General features: G+C 37.8%; 1 protein-coding gene and 2 long non-coding RNA genes across 7 annotated transcripts in view; 2 read left to right on the top strand and 1 right to left on the bottom strand.

Annotated features, from left to right (window-relative positions):
- Nucleotides 1–24523, top strand: part of LOC309479416 (nuclear factor 7, ovary-like) — a 79678-nt gene extending 55155 nt beyond the window's left edge. Inside the window, exons 6-7 of the mRNA XM_082143544.1 lie at nucleotides 23273–23876; nucleotides 24284–24523. Coding sequence (XP_081999670.1) covers nucleotides 23273–23775 — 503 coding nt within the window. The 3' untranslated portion in view covers nucleotides 23776–23876; nucleotides 24284–24523. The remainder of the gene's footprint in view (nucleotides 1–23272; nucleotides 23877–24283) is intronic.
- LOC309479542 lies at nucleotides 65–21781 on the top strand. Its single transcript, XR_014199287.1, has 2 exons — nucleotides 65–320; nucleotides 21600–21781. It is a non-coding gene; the product is annotated as an uncharacterized lncRNA (long non-coding RNA).
- LOC309479498 overlaps nucleotides 10804–25634 on the bottom strand; it is a 111282-nt gene continuing 96451 nt past the window's right edge. The window contains exons 1-7 of one of the 5 annotated variants that reach the window (XR_014199232.1): nucleotides 14136–14222; nucleotides 13981–14053; nucleotides 13823–13869; nucleotides 13365–13455; nucleotides 13174–13272; nucleotides 12828–12951; nucleotides 10804–11194 (exon numbers count right to left, since the gene is read on the bottom strand). This is a non-coding gene — a long non-coding RNA (uncharacterized lncRNA). The other 4 variants (XR_014199230.1, XR_014199231.1, XR_014199233.1 and 1 more) reach the window with 4 other exon arrangements.

Genomic DNA, 25634 nt, shown 5'->3' on the forward strand with positions numbered 1-25634 from the left:
AGATAGATAGATAGATAGATAGATAGATAGATAGATAGATAGATATTTGGCTTACCGGTATTTAAAGAGTCCATCAATGACAGTCTATGGGATTTTCATCCTCATTTTAAGAAAAACTGATCAGTCTGATCTGTTATAAAAGATAAAGCCGGGGTCAGAACAGTCTGAAGGTCTGAGCCGAGTTTGGAGGTTTTTAGGAGGAGTTACAGTTAGAAAACTTAGTCTCAGAATAATAACTAGAATGTACATTTTCTTAAGGAAATGAGTGGTGCTTGCCGTGCGAAACTACACTGTCCCCTACACTGCTGGCATGTTCTTAGGCAAGGCAAGGCAAGGCAAGTTTATTTATATAGCACATTTCATACACAATGGCAATTCAAAGTGCTTTACATAAAAGAAATTAAAATAATGAAAAGAAATAAGAATAATTAAAACAGTTTAGAAAAATAAAATAAAATACAGTACTTTTAAAAAATAAAAAAAGAATATTATTAAGTCAAGTCAAGTCAAGTCATCTTCATTTATATAGCGCTTTTAACAACGTAGATTGTTTCAAAGCAGCTTCACAGAGATAAGCGTATAATTTAAGGTAACAGAGATTGTTTTGGCTTTATAGCAGAGTTAAGTTATTTTCCATCTAAAGTTAGTTTTGATTGATTTGCTTCCGTCGCAACGATCATTTGTTTTTAAATTAGGGGCCGCTAAGACGACACCATTCCCTCTACACAGACTTTAAACGCGAACCTGTGAGAAACGCTGATGGCGTTCACATGCGCATTTAGAATGGGTTCTATAGTTATGTGCATTTGAAATTACGCAGGTTTGGATTTTCCCTACAAGCCAAGCCTAAAAGCCAAAGTAAAAGTACTTGTCTTTCCTTATAAATTTTGATAAAGAATTTTATTTTATTTTGTCGCTTAGGGGTAGGAACGCGAAACGAATTTTCCCGACAACGCCTTATCTGTAGAGTGGTAGAGGGATCCTCCATAGGGACAGACTAGTTGAAACTTCAGCACTGCGTTGTCATCGGGTCCAGGCGAAGGTCCATCGTCAGATCTGGATACGGCCCGGATCCGGCAGGCTGCAGGAAAACCTCGGGATAAACACAGACACTAAAATTAGCGTAGATGCCATTCTTCTCATGATGTAACGAGTACATCAGGATTTATGGGAAGTGTTCCCGGTTCCGGCTGACCTAATCTATGCAGCCTAACATTAAATTATAGAAGTCTATAATGTATTATGTGAATGCTAGGTCAAAGAGATGTGTCTTTAATCTGGCTTTGAACTGACAGAGTGTGTCTGCTTCCCTGACAATGGTAGGAAGACTGTTCCAGAGTTTTGGTGCTAAATAGGAAAAGGATCTACCGCCAGCAGTCGATTTTGATATTCTAGGTATTATCAACTGGCCGGAATTTTGAGATCGCAATAGACGTGAAGGACTATAATGCGTTAAGAGCTCGCTCAAGTACTGCGGAGCTAAACCATTTAGTGCTTTGTAAGTAATCAGCAATATTTTAAAATTTATGCGATGTTTAATAGGGAGCCAATGCAGTTTTGACAGAACTGGGCTAATATGGTCATACTTCCTGGTTCTGGTAAGAACTCGAGCTGCTGCGTTTTGAACCAGCTGTAGTTTGTTTATTAAACGTGCAGGGCAACCACCCAGTAGAGCATTACAATAATCTAGCCTTGAGGTCATGAACGCATGAACTAATTGTTCCGCATTTGTCAATGAGAGCATATAGCGTAATTTAGATATATTTTTAAGATGGAAAAATGCAGTTTTACAGATACTAGACACGTGACTTTCAAATGAAAGATTGGTATCAAAGAGCACACCCAGGTTCCTAACCGACGACGAAGACTTAACAGAGCAGCCATCGAGTGTTAGACAGTATTCTAGGTTATTACGTGAGGACGTTTTTTGTCCAATAATTAGAAACTCTGTTTTTTCAGAATTTAGAAGTAGGAAATTACGAGTCATCCAATTTTTTATATCTGCTATGCATTCCGTTAATTTTGTGAATTGATTAGTTTCGTTAGGTTTTGAAGAAATATACAGCTGAGTATCATCAGCATAACAGTGAAAACTAATTCCATGTTTCCTAATGATATCTCCTAAGGGTAGCATGTACAGAGTGAACAGCAGCGGTCCTAGTACTGAGCCTTGTGGTACGCCATACTGAACTTGTGATCGATGAGACATCTCATCATTTACTGCTACAAACTGATAACGGTCAGATAAGTATGATTTAAACCATGCTAGTGCATTTCCCGTAATGCCAACATAATGTTCTAATCTATTTAAAAGAACGTTGTGGTCAATGGTGTCAAATGCAGCACTAAGATCGAGTAACACTAATAGCGAGATACAACCACGATCGGATGATAAGAGCAAATCATTTGTGACTCTAACGAGAGCAGTCTCGGTACTATGGTAAGGTCTAAATCCTGACTGGAAATCCTCGCAGATATCATTTCTTTCAAGAAAGGAACACAGTTGTGAGGATACTGCCTTTTCTAATATCTTTGACAGAAAAGGTAGATTAGAGATCGGCCTGTAATTGACTAATTCTGTAGGATCAAGTTGCGTTTTTTTAACAAGCGGTTTAATCATAGCCAGCTTAAAGTTTTTTGGTACGTATCCTAGAGACAAAGATGAATTAATGATATTAAGAAGAGGATCTATGACCTCTGGAAGCATCTCTTTCAGTAGCTTAGTCGGTATAGGGTCTAACATACATGTTGTCGATTTAGATGATTTAATGAGTTTAGTAAATTCTTCCTCTCCTATAGCAACGAACGAATCAAATTTTTCCTCAGGGAGGCTACAATGCACTGCCTGATGCGATACTGTAGTAGACGGTTGCATAGTTATAATTTTGTCCCTGATATTATCAATCTTATAAGTGAAGAAGTTCATAAAGTCATTACTGCTGTGTTGCTTGGAAACTTCTGGGCTTGAAGATTTATTTTTCGTTAGTTTAGCCACCGTTTCAAATAAATACCTAGGATTATGTTTATTTTCTTCTAATAGGGTTGAAAAATAAGCAGATCTAGCAGCTTTTAAAGCCTCTCTGTAAGTAATCGAGCTCTCTTTCCATGAAATGCGAAATACCTCTAGTTTCGTTTTCTTCCAGTTGCGCTCCATTTTTCTGGCTGCTCTCTTAAGGGCCCGAGTGTGCTCGTTGTACCACGGCGTTGGACTATTTTCTTTAATCTTCTTTAAGCGCAACGGAGCAACTGTGTCTAAAGTGCTGGAAAAGAGAGAGTTAAAAGTTTCTGTTGCAATATCAAGTTCTTCTAAGCTATCCGGGATGCTGAGATGATGAAACTGATCAGGAAGATTATTAATAAAGCAATCTTTAGTAGCAGAAGTGATAGGTCTCACATATTTGAAACACGGAGTCGGCTTTGAAGCCTTGGCTAAATGTAATTTACACGAGACTAGATAATGATCTGAGATGTCATCGCTCTGCTGCAGAATTTCAACGGCATCAACATTTATTCCGTGTGATAATATTAGATCTAGAGTATGATTACGACGATGAGTAGGTCCTGACACGTGTTGTCTAACTCCAATTGAATTTACAATGTCTTTAAATGCCAATCCCAATGCATCTTTTTCATTATCGATGTGTATATTAAAATCACCAACAATTAGTACTTTATCTGCAGTCAATATTAATTCTGATAGAAAGTCAGCAAATTCTTTGATAAAGTCTGTATGGTGCCCTGGTGGCCTGTATACAGTAGCCAGCACAAATCTCAAACGTGATTTATCGTTTACACTATATATTTTTACATTAAGCACCAATGCTTCAAAAGAATTATATTTAAAACTTGATTTCTTAGTGGTTTTGAAGCTATTACTATAAATTACAGCAACACCTCCTCCTTTGCATTTCAGACGAGGCTCATGTTTATAACAGTAATCTTGCGGGGTTGATTCATTTAAAGTAATGTAATCGTTTGGTTTTAGCCAGGTTTCTGTCAAACACAGCACATCTAGGTTATTATCTGAAATCATATCATTAACAATGAGTGCTTTTGAAGTAAGCGATCGAATATTCAGCAACCCAAGCTTTAGCATTTGCTCATCTGTATTATAGCTGTTTTTTATTTGTTGAACATCAATTAAATTTTTAACCTTAGATGGGTTAAAACGTTTTTTGGATTTCCAAATTCGGGGAACAGACACAGTCTCTATATGATGATAGCTAGGTGAAAGAGGCTCTATGTGATGTGATTTATCTGACCTGGGTGACGCGAGGCCGCTAGCAGACGGTCGGTTTAGCCAGTCTGTCTGCTTCCTGACCTGAGCCCCAGATTGTCATGTTTGAGCTCTAAGACTATGAGCCATATTACTAGAGAGAAGAGCAGCACCATCCCAGGAGGGATGAATACCATCTCTTTTCAACAGGTCAGGTTTGCCCCAAAAGCTTTTCCAATTGTCTATGAATTCTATATTATGTTGCGGACACCACCGAGACAACCAACCGTTAAGCGAACACAATCTACTAACTATCTCATCACTCCTGCGAACAGGAAGGGGGCCAGAGCAAATTACAGTCCTTGACATCGTACTTGCAAGTTCACACACCTCTTTAATATTAATTTTGGTGATCTCCGACTGGCGGAGTCGAACATCATTAGTGCCGACATGAATAATGATCTTAGAGAATTTACGATTAGCATTAGCCAGCACTTTTAAATTTGCTTTGATGTCAGGCGCTCTGGCTCCCGGCAAACATGTGACTATGGTGGTTGGTGTCTCTATTTTCACGTTCCGTGTAATAGAATCGCCAATAACTAGGGCACAATCATTCTCAGTGGGTGTTTCACTGAGCGGGGCAAATCGATTTGTTATGGTAATCGGAACGGAAGAGTGGTTTTTAGATCCGCGACTAGAGCGATCCCTCACTGTCACCCATTTGCCCGGCTGCACAGGCTCTACTTCAGCCGGAACCGACTCATGTAAAGTGTTCACTATGCTATGCACATCCAAAACATCTGAAGCTCTAGCACTCTTACTATCCTCAATTAAAGTTTGGATGCGTGTTTCTAATTCTGAAATCTTCTCTGTCAACCTAACTGTCTCCTTACATTTATCACATATAAATCCTATATTGTCGACAGAGAAGGCTATGCTAAACATGTGACATGAAGTGCAGGTGACAATAACAGGACAAGACATTACTCACCGTGTTTGTTGAGTGATTCTTACTCACCTGAGCTTTTATGAACTCAAAGGCGCGGGCGCGCGAGAGAAAAATAAATAAATAAAAATACCTGAGCGCACGGGTGGCGCGTTAACAGGCTAGCGAATTACTAGCGTTTTGTGCTAGTAGTACTAATAACAAAAGCTAGCGATGTCAGTTTAATCTGAGATGTTGGGTAAAATGTAGTAGTATAAACAACTAGAAATGGTAGTAAATGATGGTTCAAAACAAAGAAATACAAGGCTAAGACGGAGCTTACAGCACCGAAGCAAACAAACACACTCACAGCAGGCAAGGCAACGAGGCAGACAGGAGCAATCGATCAGCTATTATAGATCTTTCCTTCAAAGGATTCCCTTAAGACTTAAATCTTTCAACCTTCTTTTAACCTTCAATCTTCTTACGACTTCCATCTATCAACTTTCCTTTAACTTTCTTTTCTCCCTCATTTACTCACATGTTCTTTTCACTTTCTTTAGCACTGCGTTCACATTCTTTCTCAGACGAAAACTTTAATATCGTCATTTAAATACTGTTCTACTTTCAAACCCACATTAATACACGTCACTTTCACATTATCACCTTCTGAGTGGGCATTTACAGTTACGGGCTAAATGCCCTGCTGACATAGGAGAAATTAAAATAATTAAAAGAAATAAGAATAATTAAAACAGTTTAAAAAAATAGAGTAAAATACAGTACAGTACAAACAGTCGGACGAACAGTGGCACAGTGCTCATTCAGTAAATGCACAGCTAAACAGAAGTGTTTTGAGTCTGGATTTGAATGTGACCACTGTAGGAGCACATCTGATCTCTTCTGGAAGCTGGTTCCAGCATAATAGCTAAAAGCAGACTCACCATGTTTAGAATGAACCCTTGGTATTTCTAGCTGATATGATCCTAATGATCTGAGTGATCTGTTGGGTTTATATTCAGTGAGCATATCTGCAATGTATTGAGGTCCTAGGCCATTGAATGATTTATATACCAGTAATAATACTTTAAAATCAATCCTAAATCTAACTGGGAGCCAGTGTAAAGACCTGAGGACTGGTGTGATATGTTCATATTTTCTGGTTCTGAAAGCTGTTCTTTCTGAGTTCTTTCTGGTTCATGCTGTTCTTTGTTCCTGGGAGTTTCTACCCCTCTCTGGGCAGGTCATGCTGTTCTTTGTTTCTGAGAAGCCAAAAGGCCTTCATTTACAATCTAAATGAATTTCTGCTTCCCTCAGGAGGCCTGGGACCCTATTATTATACGACACCCTGTATTCCTTGACTAAAACTCTTTCTCGAGCCCCAGGTGTCTGTTATCTTCCTGGCCCATCTGGCGTTATTGTGTTTGTTCTCTCATGTCCCTTCAGCTGTAAGAGACCCTCACAGAAACACATGACTAAATAATTTTTATCGTTTTCCAAACTGTTAATATCAAGTAATACGGAATTTTTTCCATCACAATATTCCTTCTCTTTATCATTCTCTGATAAACAACATAGAAAAAAATTCACTCTTGTTTTCTAATCAAACCCATTATACTGTTAAATCTTTGAGAATAGAATTAATTCAAGTCTTAATTCAAGAACAGTTATACCCTTCATGTCTGATTTTTTTGTATACCTGATCACTCTACTTGAACTTTGAAAGAAATACGATTTTTTTTTAAAGTAAAAAGCTTGTAACAAATAAATAAGCATTTTGCCTGAAACCGGGCTAAAAATGAACAAACATTGTTATCGCATTTTCCTGGTTGAGAACCAGACCCTCAGTCATCCCAGACATAGCTCAAAGCATATAGTAAGAAAAACGTAAATGATTATAATTGCAACTTCCGTCACTCGTACCATCTGTATATTTTGTTCATCCCTAGGATAGACTGTACCCATTAATAACAAAATTATCAGAATAACACATACAATCATAACACTATGTATTTGTATATGTAGCTTTTTTTCAATTAATCACAATATTTTGTCAGGAAATGGTTTTACTTCTAAAGCTATATTTAATAAAATCTAACCCGAAAAGTTTTATAATTTGATCATTCGTTGTTCGAAATTATCCCTGACTTTTCCATTACATACCGTCTTTTTTTTTTTTTTTTTTACCATACTTCACATTAATTAATAGATCTTCTACCTGAAAACACATTTTTCTTTGCACAAGTCAAATTATTAGATTTATATCAATACTAAGCCCTAATTTGATTCAATCAAATAAAAATCACAAAACTTTTCTTCAACCATTAATTGGTCAACATTTTCTCCAGATATGTTGATCATCTCGTTGCCTCATGGACGTTCCATCTTCACCAATATGACACTTTGCATGCCGTAGAGAGGATTTTTCCAACGTTGGCAGGGGAGATAGTTTCTAGCACATATCATTGATCCCCCACTTTATTCTTTGCGTTGGTGTTTTGGGTTGCTGACGTTGGTTGGTGTGGTTAAGGTCAGATGCTTCGACCCAGGTCTAACACCCTTTAATCATTTTCAAATCATTACAAGATTTTCCCTTAGATCACGATCGCACCCCCACTGGAATGAGTCATTTACTGTCTGCTGTCACCTGCGAAATGGAGACCTTAAGTGATTTTGTTAGTGACCGCTTGTCTTGTCGTCCCTTTGGTGTGACCTGTGAAATTTTCAACCTGAAACATATCATCGGATAATTTCTTGCTCATTGAATAGCACTCAGGGTCCTTGTTCCCCTGAAAAAACACTCAAACCACGTTGCTCATGTTAACAAAACAATCCAGAATCAGTTCTGTTTGGTTCAATCCATCCTGACATCCTGCAAAATGAAAATTTTAAGTTATGCGCTGCGCAAGGTGTGGCACCTTTCTGCCACAATTTCATCTTCTTATCAAATTGTTTTAAAGGGCAACGTCCCCGAGTCTCACAGCGTTTGCCTTCTCATCAGATTGACTCACAATCCTCAGCTTACTTTCAAATTTGTAATTTGCCTTAACCCATTTAAAATACTAAAACACTCTTTCCAGAGGTTAAATTACAAATTTATACACACTATTCAGACAGGATAGTTGTCCTTAACTAACGCATACTGTTCAAAACATGAATTAACACTCACACTCATCCCTGACTATGAACCGCTCATATTTCTTACTTATATATTTTCTCTAAAAATATTTAAATTTTAAATGACAGTTTAACCTTACATTTTCCTGTATCTTTTATCTAATGTTTTATTTATGGCCTCTTAACCAGTTTCAAAGCATGTCTGTTCATTATTCATTTGATTTTAGAAAAGTCAGCTGGATTGTTTTGGTTCATTATCTTACTTTGCTTCAGCTTTCTTTGGCTGACTGATAACAGAAAGACAGACAGAGTATCAAGCAGTCTCTCAGCAGTCCACTCAAGCAGTCTCTTTCTCTCTCATTATAAGCAAATCATCTTTTCAACAGCCTCCTAGGACTGTAACTAAAATAATCATAGTCATAGTCAATCCTTAATAGTTCACAAATGTCAAAATACAAATGTTTGACTCAAATTAGAACCGTTACAATAATCTAAAATACATTATGCTATGATCTTTTTTTTCTAAGGTTATTTTTAGTTTAAATACTCAATTCACCTAACCTTCGTTTTTCAGAAATTTTTCTTGACTCATCACAAGCTGTTCTCATCTTTTAGCCACCACCATGTCTAACGACCTTCAGGAGTTAAAAACTAGTTCAATATCAAACATTTTTCTTTGCCCACAAGGCAACCAACATCATGTTCCTTATGTCACATCTTTGATCTTCTGTTAAAACAGAACGGTCAAATGTTTAAGGTGACAAGCTATTCGAAGTCCCCGTAATCAAGATGGTTGTTGGTTGTGCTCTGTGATTCTATTTACATATTACTGAGATTGGATGTAATTGTCTCTATATGATAATTAAGCTCTTTTAAGTGAAGGAACATTTTGATATATATATATTGGAGTGGAAGTTGTAGGGAACAGCTTATAGACCCCTCTTTGATGCTCTTGGCCCCAAGTAGCATCACAACCACTCACTTTTTGTAGATAACACCTCCCGAACCTGGTGGGCAGGTGCCCCAGTGGTGGCGATAGTCCCTGTCTTAGGTTGTTCCCATCTATGGCCATCAGAGAATCTTACCCGTCTTCGGGATCTACGCCTCCTGCACACTGAGTTATGGCTCTACTTCACTTGAGCAAAATTATCATAGTTTGTGGTAATGAAATGTTTTTTTAAATTTTTTTTTATTTATTTTTTTTTTAATCGAGGTAACCAAGAACCATCATATCCACTTGGAACATTTAATATTGACATTCAGTGTACTGTTACTTCTGTAGCCGGAGCCATCAGCCCTGTTTTATGGTGGAGGCTAAAATGAGACGAAGTCACTGGTCCTAAAATAAACAAGTTCAAAACAGTATTATTTTAAAGACTTCTTTAAAGTCTTTCAGTTTTACTTTTAAAACGTTTTAAGTACAAATTGCTCTTTGAATGGCAATGATTTCCTTTAACATCTCTGTGTCTATGATTTTCAACTGAAACACTGTGCTTTACACAGGCTCAGACAACAACTTTCAGCTGACATTGAATGAGAGAGAGACTCTTGAGGCATTCAGGACTGATACACTGCATTCTCATAAACTTTTAACTTTAGACTTTATCTACCATCTTTTATCTTCTTTAGCTCATCTTAAGGCATCTTTTCCATAAATTACATGTATTGTAATTTAGACATTAAAATATCCACTCAGAATGAGTCTCTGTTGCACTGAAACTGTGGCAGTTTCAGTTACAGCACATACCAAATCCAGATAAGTAAACCTGTTTTGGCCAATTCACAATCTTATCTTTTGAACCCAAAACATCGGCTGTTAGCTCTTTTCATAGTCAACAACAAGCTTTTGTTTAATCAAATGCCTTTTTTACACATTTTACATTTAGCAACTGTTAATCCTGTAACACCTGCTTCTGTTTATTTTTTCTTAAAGAAATAATAATTATTCTAGTTCTTAATAACGTTTCAAATTTCATTTCAATTTTAGTTGTCAGGTTTTCAATTACCGTAATTTAATACCCGACTTCAATGTTTTCTCTAGGAGTTGATCAATCTGCTTCTAGGATTCATACTAACTTTTGAGACTGCGCTCTCTACTTGTCATACATTTTATGATTATCACTATAAATCATTCGTTAGATTTGTCTCTCTATATCATCTAAAACCTTATCAAAGCGTTTCATTCAAAACACAATCATCCTTTTAGTGACCGGTACACTGTAAAGAGGTTGCTGTAAATTTTACAGTAACTTACTGGCAGCTGGATGCCAGTAAGTTACTGTAAAATGTTTTACAGTATTATTACTGTATTTTCACTTACAGTATACTGTACCATTTACTGTAATTGCATTTACAGTATTATTACTGTATTTTCACTTACAGTATACTGTATCATTTACTGTACTTGCATTTACAGTATTATTACCGTATTTTCATTTACAGTAATAGTATTGTTTTTTTTGTTGTTTTTTTTTCATCATTTAAATTTTCTTTTTTTAATTTATGTTTACCCCACCCCCCAAAAAATCACAATAACTCACAAACATTTGTCCTTATAATGTTCTTTTTAATCGTTGAACATTTTGTTTTAGAAGTACAAATGACAAATCTTGACCTTTAGGAGCCACTAGCTGAAGAAAAAAAAAGGCAACATCTCCAAAGTCCATAGAATTAATCTCCTGGTGACCATTTGTATCTGTAGCATGGCAAAAACGTACACACACTGAAAAGCAAAACAGGCCTTAAAACAATAAAATACAGTCAAAGTCAGTGTTGTGTTGTTACATTTCAGTAATTTTGCCAGTCAAAGTTGACAACCTCTCTGATGAGAAACACTGAGGGTTTCAGGCTGATGCTTTTCTTTGGACCTTTCCAGATTTCCATCTGATCTGTGCCTTTGGTGTTTGGTGCCATCAGGGTTGACTCTCAGAATGAACCTGCAAACACAAGCAGGGAAAAATATATAATTTTTTCAGACCGGTGTTGGCAGAATTTTCCCTAACTCTCAAACTTGATGCTGCATGTACTTTGGCGTTAATAAAAGCACTACATCTGATTCTGAATCCACCTACAGTAGTGGTGGGGGAAAAATCGATTCTGTTCAGTGTCGCGATATTTTGCGCACGCAATTATATTGATACAGTAGCGCAAAGTATTCCAATATAGGTTATAAGGCTGTGACGGTGGCAGTTTTTTTTACCACTGCGGTGGTAATGGACCAACTACCTGCAGTGGTTGGGGGGTTATTATGAAAATTGAAATAAAATATTTTTGTTTATTCGAGCAAAAAAGTCTTTATTTGAGCAATTCCGTCAAAGAAGCAACACAAAGCCTGTAAAGCATTCAAATACATATCAGTAAATATTAGAAACTTACATAATAAAAAAGTTAAATCTATAAAAAAAAAAAAAAAACTTTCGTTTAATACTTCCACACAAAGACACGTGATTCCACATGAAGCCATACCGCTCTGCGCTCTGAGAGGGATGTGGGACACGCGGAGGAAAGAGACCATTGATCTATTTTCTGATATCTTCATGTTTTCTACTTGTTGTAAAAGGTATGAAAAGTGAATTTAATCTTCCACAAGGGCAAGACATTTAAGCTATGTTTGAAATTGCGCTGCCAAAGAGAGCGAAACTAAAAATCAAATAAACTTGACGCGCCGTACATGTCTAATAACAAGCAAAAACTGTGTTGAAATGAATCTGACGTGCAAGTAAAAATGTAGGCTATCTGTCCTACAACGTTTTTCTACTTTACCACAGTAAAGAATGTGAATGTAATAGGCCTAAATAAAAGCGAACCAAGGAAGAAACGTTTATAATCCCCTTCGAAAATCGAGACGTAAGTGAAGATTTTGGGAAAAAAACAAGGTATTAAATGCAGGGATGAGTCACAATTTTTGGATATTCGATTAGTTTATTTAATTATAGAATTATAGTATATCGAATAGGTTGTGTAATTATTCTCTAAAATAAAATCTCCATGTTTTTGGTGCTAATGCGGTGGTGACGCGTTCATATAATTACGTTCTGTAATAAGGTCCTGTGTCCTGAATGTTCAAGGACAAAGTTTTTGCACTAGCCTCCAGTAAACGTGTAGAAGATGTTCACAGATTTAATGTGGCATTTGAAGTGAGTTAAGCAGTGAGTTATTTTTTGTAATGTCTTTGAATAATATGGGGGACATGAATCGCAATATATCGCAGAATCGAATCGCAATACTTGCTGTATCGCAATGTTAGGAAGCGCAATAATATTGAATTGTGGCCCAAATATCGCAATACTATCGAATCATAAAATTTTTGCCAATTTCCACCCCTAACCTACAGGGATGGTATTACCCCATAATACATTACATTAAAATCATTAAAGCTTCATTCTTTTTCAGTTCCTGTAGCTTAGATTTCCAGGGAATGGATAATTTAAATTAAACTTAATACAATGTAAGTTGCTTTGGATAAAAGTGACTTCCAAATGCATGCATGTAAATGTAATGTAAAAAAAAAAAAATATATATATATATATATATATATATATATATATATATATATATATATATGTTTACCTGATTCTGCATTCGACAAAATAGACAGCTAATGCTGAAGAGTCGTCTGTTAGCAGTTGTAACTGGATGATGATTCTGCCCTTCATTGTCAGCATCCATGTTTTTGCTTTGAGAACAGACTCTCCTGAAACAGACAAAGTCACAGCAGCCTTTTAGTGTTATAGTTTACAGAAAAAAACTAAAATACAATAACAGAACTTATTACTAACAACAATAACATGTGGGGTGAAGATGAGGTAAGATATAATGTTGTATGGTGTTTATAGTTTTTAATCAATTAAACAACATTAAAAATATTAGTTAGCAAAACTTTGCTATATTGATAATGGTATATTGCTAACCCTACCCTTTCCTCCTCCTTCTCCTCTTCCTCCTCCAACGTCAACCCGTTCTGTGTATTAGTGGAGAGCGTCAGCAGTGATGTACAGTCCGGAGGGAATGGCCGCTGCAAATTCAAAATAAAGAACAGAAAAGAACATGTTTGCCTGCTTAACTTACGCATACTTCAGCTAATTTAGTTGATGTCATCTTACTCACCTGTAGATGTTATCACCATTATGAAGGCAATCACAAAAAAGACTCCAAAATACACCTCCGACATTTCAGACAACATAATTCAGACCACAAACTTGAAAATAAAACAAAAGATGAAATTAACAATGGTGTTGGATAAAGGGTTAGTTTACTCAAAATTGTAAATTCTGTCACCATTTACTCACCCTCAACTTGTTCATAACTTCCATTAAATTATTTAATGTGCTGTATACAAAAGAAGATATTTTAAAGAACATGAGCAACCAAACAGTTACTGGTCCCCATTGACATCCAAAGTATTTTTTCTATTATAGAAGTCCATGCGGACCAGCCACTATTTACCAACATTATTCAAAATATCTTATTTTATGTTCAGACGAAAGAACTTCATGCAGGTTTAGAACACGTTGTGGGCGAGTAAATGATGACATACATAATTTTCTGTTTAAGGTGTAACTTACTACGTTATTCCTTTAACTTAGTTTTACTCAGTATTTACGTTGTACATCTGCCAAAAAGTTGTGAAAGAGGAGACAGAACATACCAAAGTTATTATGCTTCTCTGTTTAATAAGTTTACTTCGGCTAATTTAGGTGAAGTTGACCATAACGTTACATACCAGTTGATGTTATCACAATGAAAAGGCTCCAACACACTCCATCGTTGCAGATGGCATTATCCAGATCACAAACCTGAAAATAAATCATATAGGCCTACGTGAAAATATTGTTTAAAACCCGCACTTTAACAAGGGTTTCGTCTATCTCACTTTACCTCAGTATTTCACGTTGAGTTCGCTGTTAGCTCGGTTAACGATACCGACGACTCCGCCCGCCTGATGAGCTAACTTGTGTTAAAGAGGCAGAGGAACACACAACCATTATTTTTTATAGTTTTAACTAAAGAATATTTCGGCTAATATAGGTGAACTTAACTTACTCACCAGTTAATATTATCACCGTGACAGCGACCCGGCCGACAGTCAGGAAAAAAAGGCACTAAAACCATTCAGACGAAAACAAAACGATACATCATGTTAGTTTGCTGTTAACATAAGTAAAAACATTTGAAAATGTTTGTTTTACATAAAATATAAATTATATACTAACCTTTTTGGTGAGTTACATGATCTTTTGTCCGTGCATTAACTGCCACTTCACCCCTCAAAAAAATCCCTCTTGCCATTGGTCAGTTTTTCGCGGGCAAGTTCACTACTGTAAATTGATTTACAGTAGTGAAGAATTACAGTAGTGACCCTATATTTTCCCATAATCCTTTGCTGTTTACAGTAACATACTGTATACATATTTTACAGTATCTTACTGTACATATTACAGTAAAATACTGTTCAAATTACAGAAATCCGTTACAGTGTACTTTTAAAATATTTTGCAACTCATTTAGCTCATCTGTAATTTTACGTCAACCGGTACTTTTTATAGTTCTTTTCCTTTCAAAAGGAATTCCTTACACTTAATATCTTTCAATCTTCTTAACAACTTTCAAAAGTTTATCTATCAAATTTCTTTTCTCCCTCATTTACTTTTACAGTCATACAGTGGGCATTTTACAGTCACTGAATGACCTCGCTGACCGCAGTAAAACACTCTTTGTTATTCTACCTACAATCACTGTGATCTTTCTAACATCTCCACCCTACTTTACGCCCCTGAAGCAGAGTGTTCTTATTCAGGAAATGCAAACAGAGCCACTGATAAGTTCTCTGCATTTTCCCCCACTGTCCCAGCTGCAAATTCAATTACAATAGCCGAATCATAATCTTCATCATATTAACACTGATCTACTTTCTAACCCATATCAACGCAGACTTTTCTTTAAATTTGTGTTATTTTGGCACTTTCTTTGTTTGGAGCCAGTCAAGTTACTGTTTATTTTTCCAATCAGAATCAAACTTTTACAAAAAAACATAATCTGCAAATCTCTTTAAACTGAGAGCTTCAGAGCAGAGCTGCTTACAGCATTTGCTCTCCTTTGTATCAGGACTATTCAATTACTCTTCATACAGTATAAAGAAATTTAGCATGTCATTAATTTCATTAACACTGGTTTGATAGCTTATTCAAATGGTTAGTATGCAGATTCAACTTAATATTATCATTATTCAGTCCCACTTATCTCTACTGTTTCACAGAAATCACAAGATTCCTCAAATCTTGTTCTCAGTCTCTAAATTACACAGACAGCTATCCTAACCGCTTGCACCTTCAACTCTTGTTACAAAAATATGGCAATCTATTCTTAAATAACCTTGTTTTCATAACATTAATACAATAAAGCACATTCACATCATTATTATTGGCAGAACATTAATTTTCATAAGCGACATGGAAAATCTAAATATTCTAAGCGGGTTTCACAAAGTTTCTGATTAACTTTAGTCACACGTTGTTTAGGGAAATTATCTCCAACCCATAATTTCCTTTATAAAACAGACAATGTCCTTGTCTTTCAATGACTAAATTTCAACAAAATATCTGACTTTGTACATTATTGATTTCCAAAATCTTTGGACATAGCTGTCTTTACATCTATCTAATTGTGTTATCAACAACACTGATTACAAATCAGGTACATATTAACATCCGGAAGCCGGCTTAATAAGCTAGCACTGTTGCTATACTCCCAGCATAGCTGGACCCTTTAGGTTCAAAAGACAATGGTTGTCAAAATAAACATTTCAATAATTATTTTATCTCTAAAATATAGAATTTTTCCCGTTCTGCTTAATGAAACATTCCTTATCTTTATATCATGTTAATCCCAGTTAATCATACTCAATGCCTTATTTTTATCTAAAACTCACTTTTCATACCATTTCATCTTAATTTGACTTAATCAGGCATTCATAAATATGAATTTTATCTTCCCCTACACGCCAGTTCCTTCTCCTATCTGTTCAATCCAACAATTCACTGTTTGTATTTTCCATCAGGAAAAACATTCTCTCTTCCCTACATGCCAGTTCCTTCTCCTATCGACTCTGTTCTCTTTTATCTGCTTCTTTTCCATCCAACAATTCACTGTTTGTTCACATTTTTACACTCATGAACAAACTACAACAACTCTTTGACTAGTAACGGATAAATTGGCACTTCAGAAAAACCCTGTACCTTTGCACAATCTCATACGCTCATCATTTACAACACTGCTCAAATCATCAAGGCAAGGCAAGGCAAGGCAAGTTTATTTATATAGCACATTTCATACACAATGGCAATTCAAAGTGCTTTACATAGAAGAAATTAAAATAATAAAAAGAAATAAGAATAATTAAAACAGTTTAGAAAAATAAAAAATAAAATACAGTACAAACAGTCGGACGAACATTGGCACAGTGCTCATTCAGTAAATGCATAGCTAAACAGAAGTGTTTTGAGTCTGGATTTGAATGTGACCACTGTAGGAGCACATCTGATCTCTTCTGAAAGCTGGTTCCAGCTGCGGCTGGCATAATAGCTAAAAGCAGACTCACCATGTTTAGAATGAACCCTTGGTATTTCTAGCTGATATGATCCTAATGATCTGAGCGATCTGTTGGGTTTATATTCAGTGAGCATATCTGCAATGTATTGAGGTCCTAGGCCATTGAATGATTTATATACCAGTAATAATACTTTAAAATCAATCCTAAGTTTAACTGGGAGCCAGTGTAAAGACCTGAGGACTGGTGTGATATGTTCATATTTTCTGGTTCTGCTCAGAATCCTAGCGGCAGCGTTCTGTATGAGCTGCAACTGTCTTATGGTCTTTTTGGGAAGGCCAGTGAGGAGTCCATTACAATAATCCACCCTGCTGGTGATGAAAGCATGCACAAGTTTCTCTAAGTCTTGTCTGGAAACAAAGCATCTAATTCTTGCAATATTTTTCAGATGATAGTATGCTGATTTAGTTATTGCTTTGACATGACTACTGAAACTAAGCTCTGACTCTAGTGTCACACCAAGATTCCTGACTTGATTTTTGGTTGTTTGACCCCTAGAGTGAAGGTATGCGTTCACCTTGAGAACTTCATCTTTGTTTCCAAACGCAATGACTTCAGTTTTGTCTTTGTTTAACTGAAGAAAGTTTTGACACATCCAACTGTTGACTTCATCAATGCATTGGCACAGGGAGTCAATGGGGCTATAATCGTTGGGCGATAGGGCTAAGTAGAGCTGTGTGTCGTCTGCATAGCTGTGGTAAGAGATTTGGTTCTTTCTCATTATTTGGCTCATTGGGAGCATATACAGGTTGAACAGGAGTGGCGCAAGAATTGAGCCTTGAGGGACTCCGCATGTCATGGATGTCCACTCAGACTTATGGTCTCCTATACTCACATAATAACCTCTCCCATCTAAGTATGACCTGAACCATTTTAGGACTATCCCAGAAAGCCCCACCCAGTTTTCCAGCCTGTCCAGAAGTATGTTGTGATCGACAGTGTCAAATGCAGCACTGAGGTCGAGTAGTACCAGCACTGATAATTTGCCTGAATCAGTATTTAAGCGAATATCGTTTGTTATCTTTATGAGCGCTGTCTCTGTGCTGTGGTGCGGTCGGAAACCAGATTGAAAATTGTCAAAGTATCCATTCGAGCTTAAGAATTTGTTCAGCTGATTGAAGACAACTTTTTCAATGAGCTGAAAGGAAGATTTGAGATCGGTCTATAGTTGCTTAATATGGTCTTATCCAGATTGCTCTTTTTCAGGAGGGGCTTGACAACTGCAGTTTTCAGGGAGTTTGGAAAACTCCCAGAGAGAAGTGAGGCATTTACCACTTCTAGAAGATCTGCTTCTAAACTGTTTAGCACACTTTTGAAAAAAGATGTGGGAAGTGTGTCAAGGGCGCATGTTGATGTTTTAAGGTGTTGTACGGTTTCTTCCAAAATTTTGCCATCAATTTCTTTGAAGTCAGACATAGTAACTACTTTCTCAGGTGGTCTGATCTGTCTGACCTCAGTGCAACTCAAGGATGTGCTGATCACCTTTCTGATATTATTGATTTTCTCAGAGAAGAAAGAAGCAAACTCACTGCACTTGCTGTTTGAGAGCATTTCACTAGGAATCTGGCTTGGGGGGTTTGTCAGTCTCTCTACAGTAGCAAAAAGAGTGCGTGTGTTGTTTAAATTGCTGTTTATAATATTTGAGAAGAAAGTCTGTCTAGCTTTCCCTAGTTCCATATTGAAAGCATGCAGGCTGTCTTTGTAGATGTTATAATGGACTACAAGTTTTGTCTTCCGCCACATGCGCTCTGCTTTTCTGCATTGTCTTTTCATATGTTGCACTGCTGTTGAGTTTCTCCAAGGTGCTTTTTGTCTGCCACTCTTCTTCCTGACTTTAACAGGAGCAATATCATCAATTATATTTTTAACTTTTGAGTTAAAAGAATCAAGGAGAAAATCAACAGAGTCAGCAGATATGCTTGGTGTTAAGGATATAGCCTTCATAAATAGAACACTAGTGTTCTCATTTAAGCATCTCTTCTTGACAGACACATATCGAGCTTCAGTGGCAGGAGAGATCAATATATCAAAGAAAATACAGAAATGATCAGACAGTGCTACATCCTTAATAAAAATCGATGAAATGTTTAGACCCTTACTGATAAGTAAATCTAGAGTGTGTCCATGATTGTGTGTGGGTCCATGTACATGCTGAGTCAGATCAAAAGTTTTTAAAACAGTTTTGATTTCTTTTGCCATATTGTTTTCTGCATTATCTATGTGAATGTTAAAATCTCCAGCAATGGCAAAACAGTCAAACTCTGAGGTAATTGTTGATAACAGTTCTGTAAAGTCCTCAGCAAAGGCTGGAGAATATTTTGGAGGCCTGTAAATAATGATAAGTAAAATGCGAGGAGCACCTTTTAACACAGTACCCAGATATTCGAAAGACGGGTAATTCCCAAATGATATTTGCTTACATTGATAGATATCTTTAAAAAGAGCAGCTAGACCCCCACCTCTCTTAACAGCTCTGCAGACACTCATAAAAGTAAAGTTAGGAGGGGATGTTTCATTGAGGATTGTTGCACTGCAGCTGTCTTCTAGCCAGGTTTCATTTAGAAACATAAAGTCCAGGTTGTTTGTGGTTATTAAGTCGTTGACTAGAAGTGATTTATTTTTAAGTGAGCGAATGTTTAAAAGTGCTAACTTAACAGTCTTACTTTTTGTCCCCACAGCAATCTTAGTTTGACATGTAATAGGCACCAGATTAGTTGAGTTTGCTATACGGCTATTGAAGGCCTTAGACTTTCTATCTTGTAATAGAACAGCAATAGAGAAAGATAAAGGCACACTGGGTTCCCGCTTGTTCTGTAAACATTTGAGAAAGTTACTGTTATCATAGTAGGAACCCAAAACACATCACTGAGAGCTGGTATCAGTTGTTTTTGGTTCACCTCGAGCAGATGGAGGAGGGTGTGGGCCCTGGCGTTTTGGCCGAAGAGGCCGAAGAGCTCTCACAGGAGGGGGCGGGCGAGCTCGACGCGCAGGCTTCGGTGTTTGAGGTGCCTGACGATTTTTGGTTGGTATCTGGGGGCTTGCAGCAAAAGAGTGGGATAGTCTGGTTCCAGCATGCACCAGTTCTTCCATTTTCTGTGAGAAGCACAGAAGTGGAGTTGCTGGCGAGAGTGAGAAAGTATCTGGTGAAAGGGGCTGTTGCTCAGGTGTTATAGGAGGCTGGGATATGCTGTCCTGGCTTCCCTGGCTGTTTTCCAGGAAGTCGTCCTTGGGTGCTGAATCTTGGAGCAGTTCTAATATGTCTGTCTGTGGTGAGCTCTGTGGGCATGGCTCAGCTGAGATTGTGTCCGTGAGCAGAGGTTGTTGTGGCTCAGTGGTGTTATCATTGTCCTTGTGTGATATGTCAACCGCATGTCCATTTTGCTGCTGAAGTGAAGTCCTGTGTTCATTCATACCGTTTCCAGGTGTGTGTGTGTCGTTCAGATTGAGTGGATTGGCACACACTGCAGAAGGATGATTGAGGGAGAAGTCGATATTGTCCTTTAACACTCTTGAACCAAGTTTGTTTGGGTGATGGCCATCCCGATGAAATAGTTGTCTCTGACTCCAGAAAAGATTGAAGTTGTCAATGAAGTTTACTCCTTTTATATTGCAGGTTTTTTGCAGCCATGTATTAATCCCAAGCAGCCGAGAAAACCTGTTTGTTCCTCTTGCTGGGAGTGGTCCACTGATGAATGTTTGAACTTTCAGTCTTTTAAGTGTTTCAAAAAGTTCATTGAAATCCTTCTTAAGGAGTTCTGACTGCTCTTTATGAATATCATTCTTCCCCACATGAATTATGAGTCGATTTGCAGTCTTATGTTTCATCAGAATGTTCTGAAGTTCCCTGTTTATATCAGAAGTTGTTGCTTTTGGAAGGCAGCATGTAGTTGTGTCCCTGCTGCTAATGTTTCTGATTATGGAGTCCCCCACTATCAGAGTCCTGGGCTCGGCTGTGCTCTGAGCTGAGTGCCGCTGTCTGCTCGACCTTGAGTGCCAGTTAGCATCAGTGTTAGCTACTGGCTGATACAGTCTGTGTTCGATCACATTCATCACGTTTGGGGATTCCTCATTTACATTCATTAGTACTTCAAATCTGTTCTCAAGATGTATAGGTGTTGGTGGGAGACCAGTGTTTGCAATCCTTGTCAGAGCTGTATCTGGGGTAGAGGATGCTACTGCGGCAATATGTGGGGCTCGTGGCAATCTGATGTCTCGAGTGCCTTTGGGTCTCGCTCCCTGTTTGTGCCATCGATTTGTAAGTCGATCGGCTTGTTTCTCTACCTGTCGAGGAGCACTAGTTTCATGGGACTCACCGGCTATATGCTGAGGGTGTCCATGACGAAGCTCTGTTGTGTGTTCCGTCTGGTTTGGTGGTCCCGTAAATAACTTTGTTTCAAGAACTGCAATCCTTTGTAAATGTCTGTGGCAGTTAGTGCAGCAAGTAGATTCCAGAAGAGGCATTTTCTCTCTTATCCTTGTAGGCAGTTGTGTTTTCCTTTCCCCGGAATGTAAGCTGGTCGGGTAGAAGAATTCTGCGTTTTTGTGGTAATCCAAACTTTGTCGTTTGAGCACTGTGCTGATTTGCTGAAGTTAAAATTAGGTGATAAAAGGAGCTAAAATATAAAAATATAGAAGATAAAATATAAAAGCGATAGAGCAAAGCGCGGAGCAGTAAGCAAGAGCGTCCGAACGGTAGCTGAGCTGAGCAGGAAGTGCTTAGCAAGATGCTATCTTAGCAAGATGTTAACACGATTAGCATGATGCCATACAAGATGCTAACATAAGAATGTTGCTAGCATGAAGCTAACACAATCACCATGTTCCTTGCATGTTTAATAATATGCTAACATGATTATCAGGATGTTAGCATGATTAACATGTTGTTAGCATTGTGCTAACATAATTAGCATGCTGCTACTGCACTTAAGTTAGCATTTTCTACATGTTTTAACACTTAGCTAATCACTATTACCATGCAGCTATTCACTGCTAGCATGTGTAGCATTATGGAAGTCCTGTTTTCTAGCATTAGTCGAAAGAGCCAATCGCCAATCGTCTTGCTAAACAGTTGCTAGGCTACTCTGTTTGGTTGCTAGGGAGGGGCTTGGTAGCTGCCAATGATGATACACCAAAGGTTGTTTGGCAGTATAAATTATATAAACCAACCGCAACTCCTGACATTCACATGTAAAGATATCCTTCTATGAATTTGGGTTGCCAGGGTGCTCGACAGTGGTTGCTAGGGCGTGGCTAGGAAGTGTTGAAGGTGATTTATGATTGGCTGTTTGCTGCCCCGAGTCAAACGCACCCACCCTCATGTTTCTATGACACTTCTACTCAAATATATCCCTTTGATCTCTTTCAATGGAAGTCTATGGAACTTGTTGCTATGGTGCTCTAAATGGTTGCCAGGGCGTGGTTTTATAGCTTCACAATGATCCTGAGAGACTGATTGGTCGTCTGAGTAATATGAGCCCGCCCCCTTGTCTCTATGACACTGTGATCCAGAGTTCAATACAAAATCCCTCTGCAATTTACCATAGTAGGAGAAACACATGCGTTTCATGGGCCGTCCTTCGCCATAGTGTGTCTATGGGGCAACTTTGAGCAGCTCCTGCCCCCCAGGGGTGACACTATTACCCCATTGTGAGGTGTGTTCTTACAGAGCCTGCCAGCCTCTTCATATGTGGTAAATTACATATTTCTACGAAATCCTCTCTCAGAGCTACGACTCGTCAAAGTTGTCTCAATGTTAAATTCAAGGGATTTTTCGCCCAATTTTACATCGTACCCCCGATCGCTAATAAAAGATAAAGCTCACCATTCCTCAATAATCCGCATGATTTGATGCCTCATTCATGGGTCTATGACAAACGCTGCCGGAGGAGTAGCCTGAGCTATGACCCGTCAAAGTCTATGGGACTTTTTCACCCAATTTTTAGGAACTTTTTTAGGAATTTTTGGAGGAACAGTTTCAATCCAACATAATTAGTCAATCAAACACAACAGACTGTCAGAATAAACTGTTTTAAACTGATACACAGACTATAAGAGGCAATAAAATGAAGATAATCAGATGCTGATGAAGATCACACACACACTTACAGTTCTTCATCTACAGCAGAAATCTCCACACATCTCATTGATTTATTATTTTAACTTTCCCAAAGTATCAGTTTCTCTTGATGGACACAAATGTCTGAATCTCATATTTAATGTTTGTAGTTGATGCCGTTAAACACTGATGATAAAACGAGTGTGAAACTAATAACAGCACTGACAGTGATCAGAGGAAAATGTGTTTGATCAACAGGACGAGAGTCATAATTCATAATAATCTGTGTTGGGTTCACTGTTGATCATTATATGAAGATCAGAATAAAAGCATCTGTTGATTGTGTCTCATCAGCTCCTGTGATTCTGGATCCAAACACTGCAAATCCATATCTCGTCCTGTCTGATGATCTGACCAGTGTGAGATACAGCGGGAACTATCAACCTCTTCCTGATAATCAAGAGAGATTTAACTGGTATGAGTGTGTTCTGGGTTCAGAGGGTTTTAACTCAGGAACACACTGCTGGGATGTGGAGGTTAAAGAGAGTGAATGCTGGAGTCTTGGAGTAACTACAGCATCAAACCAGAGGAAGGGAAGGGATTTCTTAAACAATGATGTCTGGAGTGTGACGTACAGAAGGACTGGATGGACTCCAGGTTCAGGTTTTCGTGTTAAACAGAAGCTTGATCGTGTGAGAGTGAATCTGGACTATGACGGAGGAACGGTGTCGTTCTCTGATCCTGTAACTAACACACATCTACACACATTCACAACCACCTTCACTCACACACTCTTTCCATTCTTCTGTTGTGTTTTTTCTGGCTCTCTGAGGATCTTACCGGTCAATATTCAGTAAACGTCACTCCTGTAGATCTGGATCTTCCTGCTTTCATCATGTTTCCAATATTTAATCCATATCTCATAAGTAAGGGGCCGATCACACCTGACGCGTTTTTTGCAGTGAGAGGCGCCTGTTTTCAATTGGTTTCCTATGGCAGTGAGCGTTTTGCGCGCTGTTTATGCGCCTGCTGCGCCCCGCGTTTTCGAAGTTGAAAAAAAATCAACTCCAAGCGGAAAAAGCGCCCGACGTTATCGTGTTTTTTCCACTGTCCAATCGAATGCATGGAGAGGCGGGCCTTCCGTTTTAGTGATGAAAGCTACAGTTGCTTGAACGCCCGGAGAGTGCGATGATGGAGGATAAACCTGTGGTGCTCTCGCGGGTTACCAGGAGCTTAACGAGTTCACGAACCGTAACTACCACAATGTTAACAGAAAGTAAATAAAGTTAATAAAAGGCTGATTTGACGTTTACTTGACTGACAGGACAGTTGTTTCAGTGGTTGCCTAGCAACATAAAAAACGCAGCGCACTGCTCGTTCGAACCTGAAAAACGCGTTAGGTGTGACCGGGGCCTAAGAGTGCTGTTGATCTGAGTATCAGTACGGTGGCTGTGATTGGGCCGTGATGATCACATGACTGATATCCCTTACGGATAGTTCATTTTATGAAGCATACTTAAGTAAAGTTCAAGTATACTTTATGAAGTGAGTATACTAATGTCAGTGTACTAGTAATAAACTTGTAAGTGTACTATTTCAACACTGCTCGGGTGTAAACTGGCCCAGTTTAGTATATAAAAGTATGAGTTTAAGTGTAGAGGAGAGCGGGGCACAACCTAACGCTTTTTGACTTTCTCAGTTTGTGTAAATCTACTTTGGGTTCAGAGTATTTATGTTTTCCCACATTAATTTCCCACATCTAGTAAAATTATGGGTTTCACTTTATTTTGATGGTCCCTTTAACACATTCTGTTGTCTAGAAGTAACATTGAACTCTCATTAGAGTATTAGTAGAGTATTAGTAGACTGGTAGGGTTAGGATTAGAATAAGTTGACATGTAGTTGCAAAGTTACTTATAGTCAGTAGAGTGTCTGTTGGAGGACCATCACAATAAAGAGTTATCAGATATTAAGCAGACAGTACACTAATAGTCTAATGAGAGTTAGTTGACATGTAGTTGCAAAGTTACTTATAGTCAACAGAATGTTCAAAAGGGACCATCAAAATAAAGTGTTATCCAATTATGTCGTTTTTGACAACGAACACACAGGAAAACACAGCTATACAACATAGTTCAAAACATAATAATAATGAATAATTTCTGAACATTGACTCTCATTTTTTATTCACCTTTTTTCTCGTTTTCTCAATAGAATTCATAAAAGTATAGAATAGAATATCATAGTTCTAATAGAGGCTCATTGTAACGCAGTGTGACAACATGCCCCGCCTGCACAACTGAGGTTTAAACCCTGCTAGTGTCTTCTGCTAGTTAGCGAAGCATTAAAGAACCAAATCAACTGTTAAAGAACATATTGGAGATTAAAACAATATCAGATTTGTCTCATTTAAAATAAACACCAAAAATACAGATGAAAAATGAACATAAGAAATGTAGTTTTGCTATGGTTATATAAATGTTCAGTGAAATCTTCCAAAGATTTCTGAATTTTGGCACAATGTTTTCTCTATAGTGTTGATATGGCATCTAGTAAATACAGTAAGTTTCGTCATGCTAGCATGTGTGGAAGTATTTAAAACAAGGGTGTTACGACTAGCCCCCGCGTTAGCTTGTGCCGCTCTCCACTACTATAAGTGGAACAGTAGTAAACTTTAAGTGCACAACTAGTTCACAACTACGTTTCTCATTAGTAC

This window comes from Leuciscus leuciscus, assembly GCF_965113295.1.
Source record: "Leuciscus leuciscus genome assembly, chromosome: 17".
Lineage (NCBI taxonomy): Eukaryota > Metazoa > Chordata > Actinopteri > Cypriniformes > Leuciscidae > Leuciscus > Leuciscus leuciscus.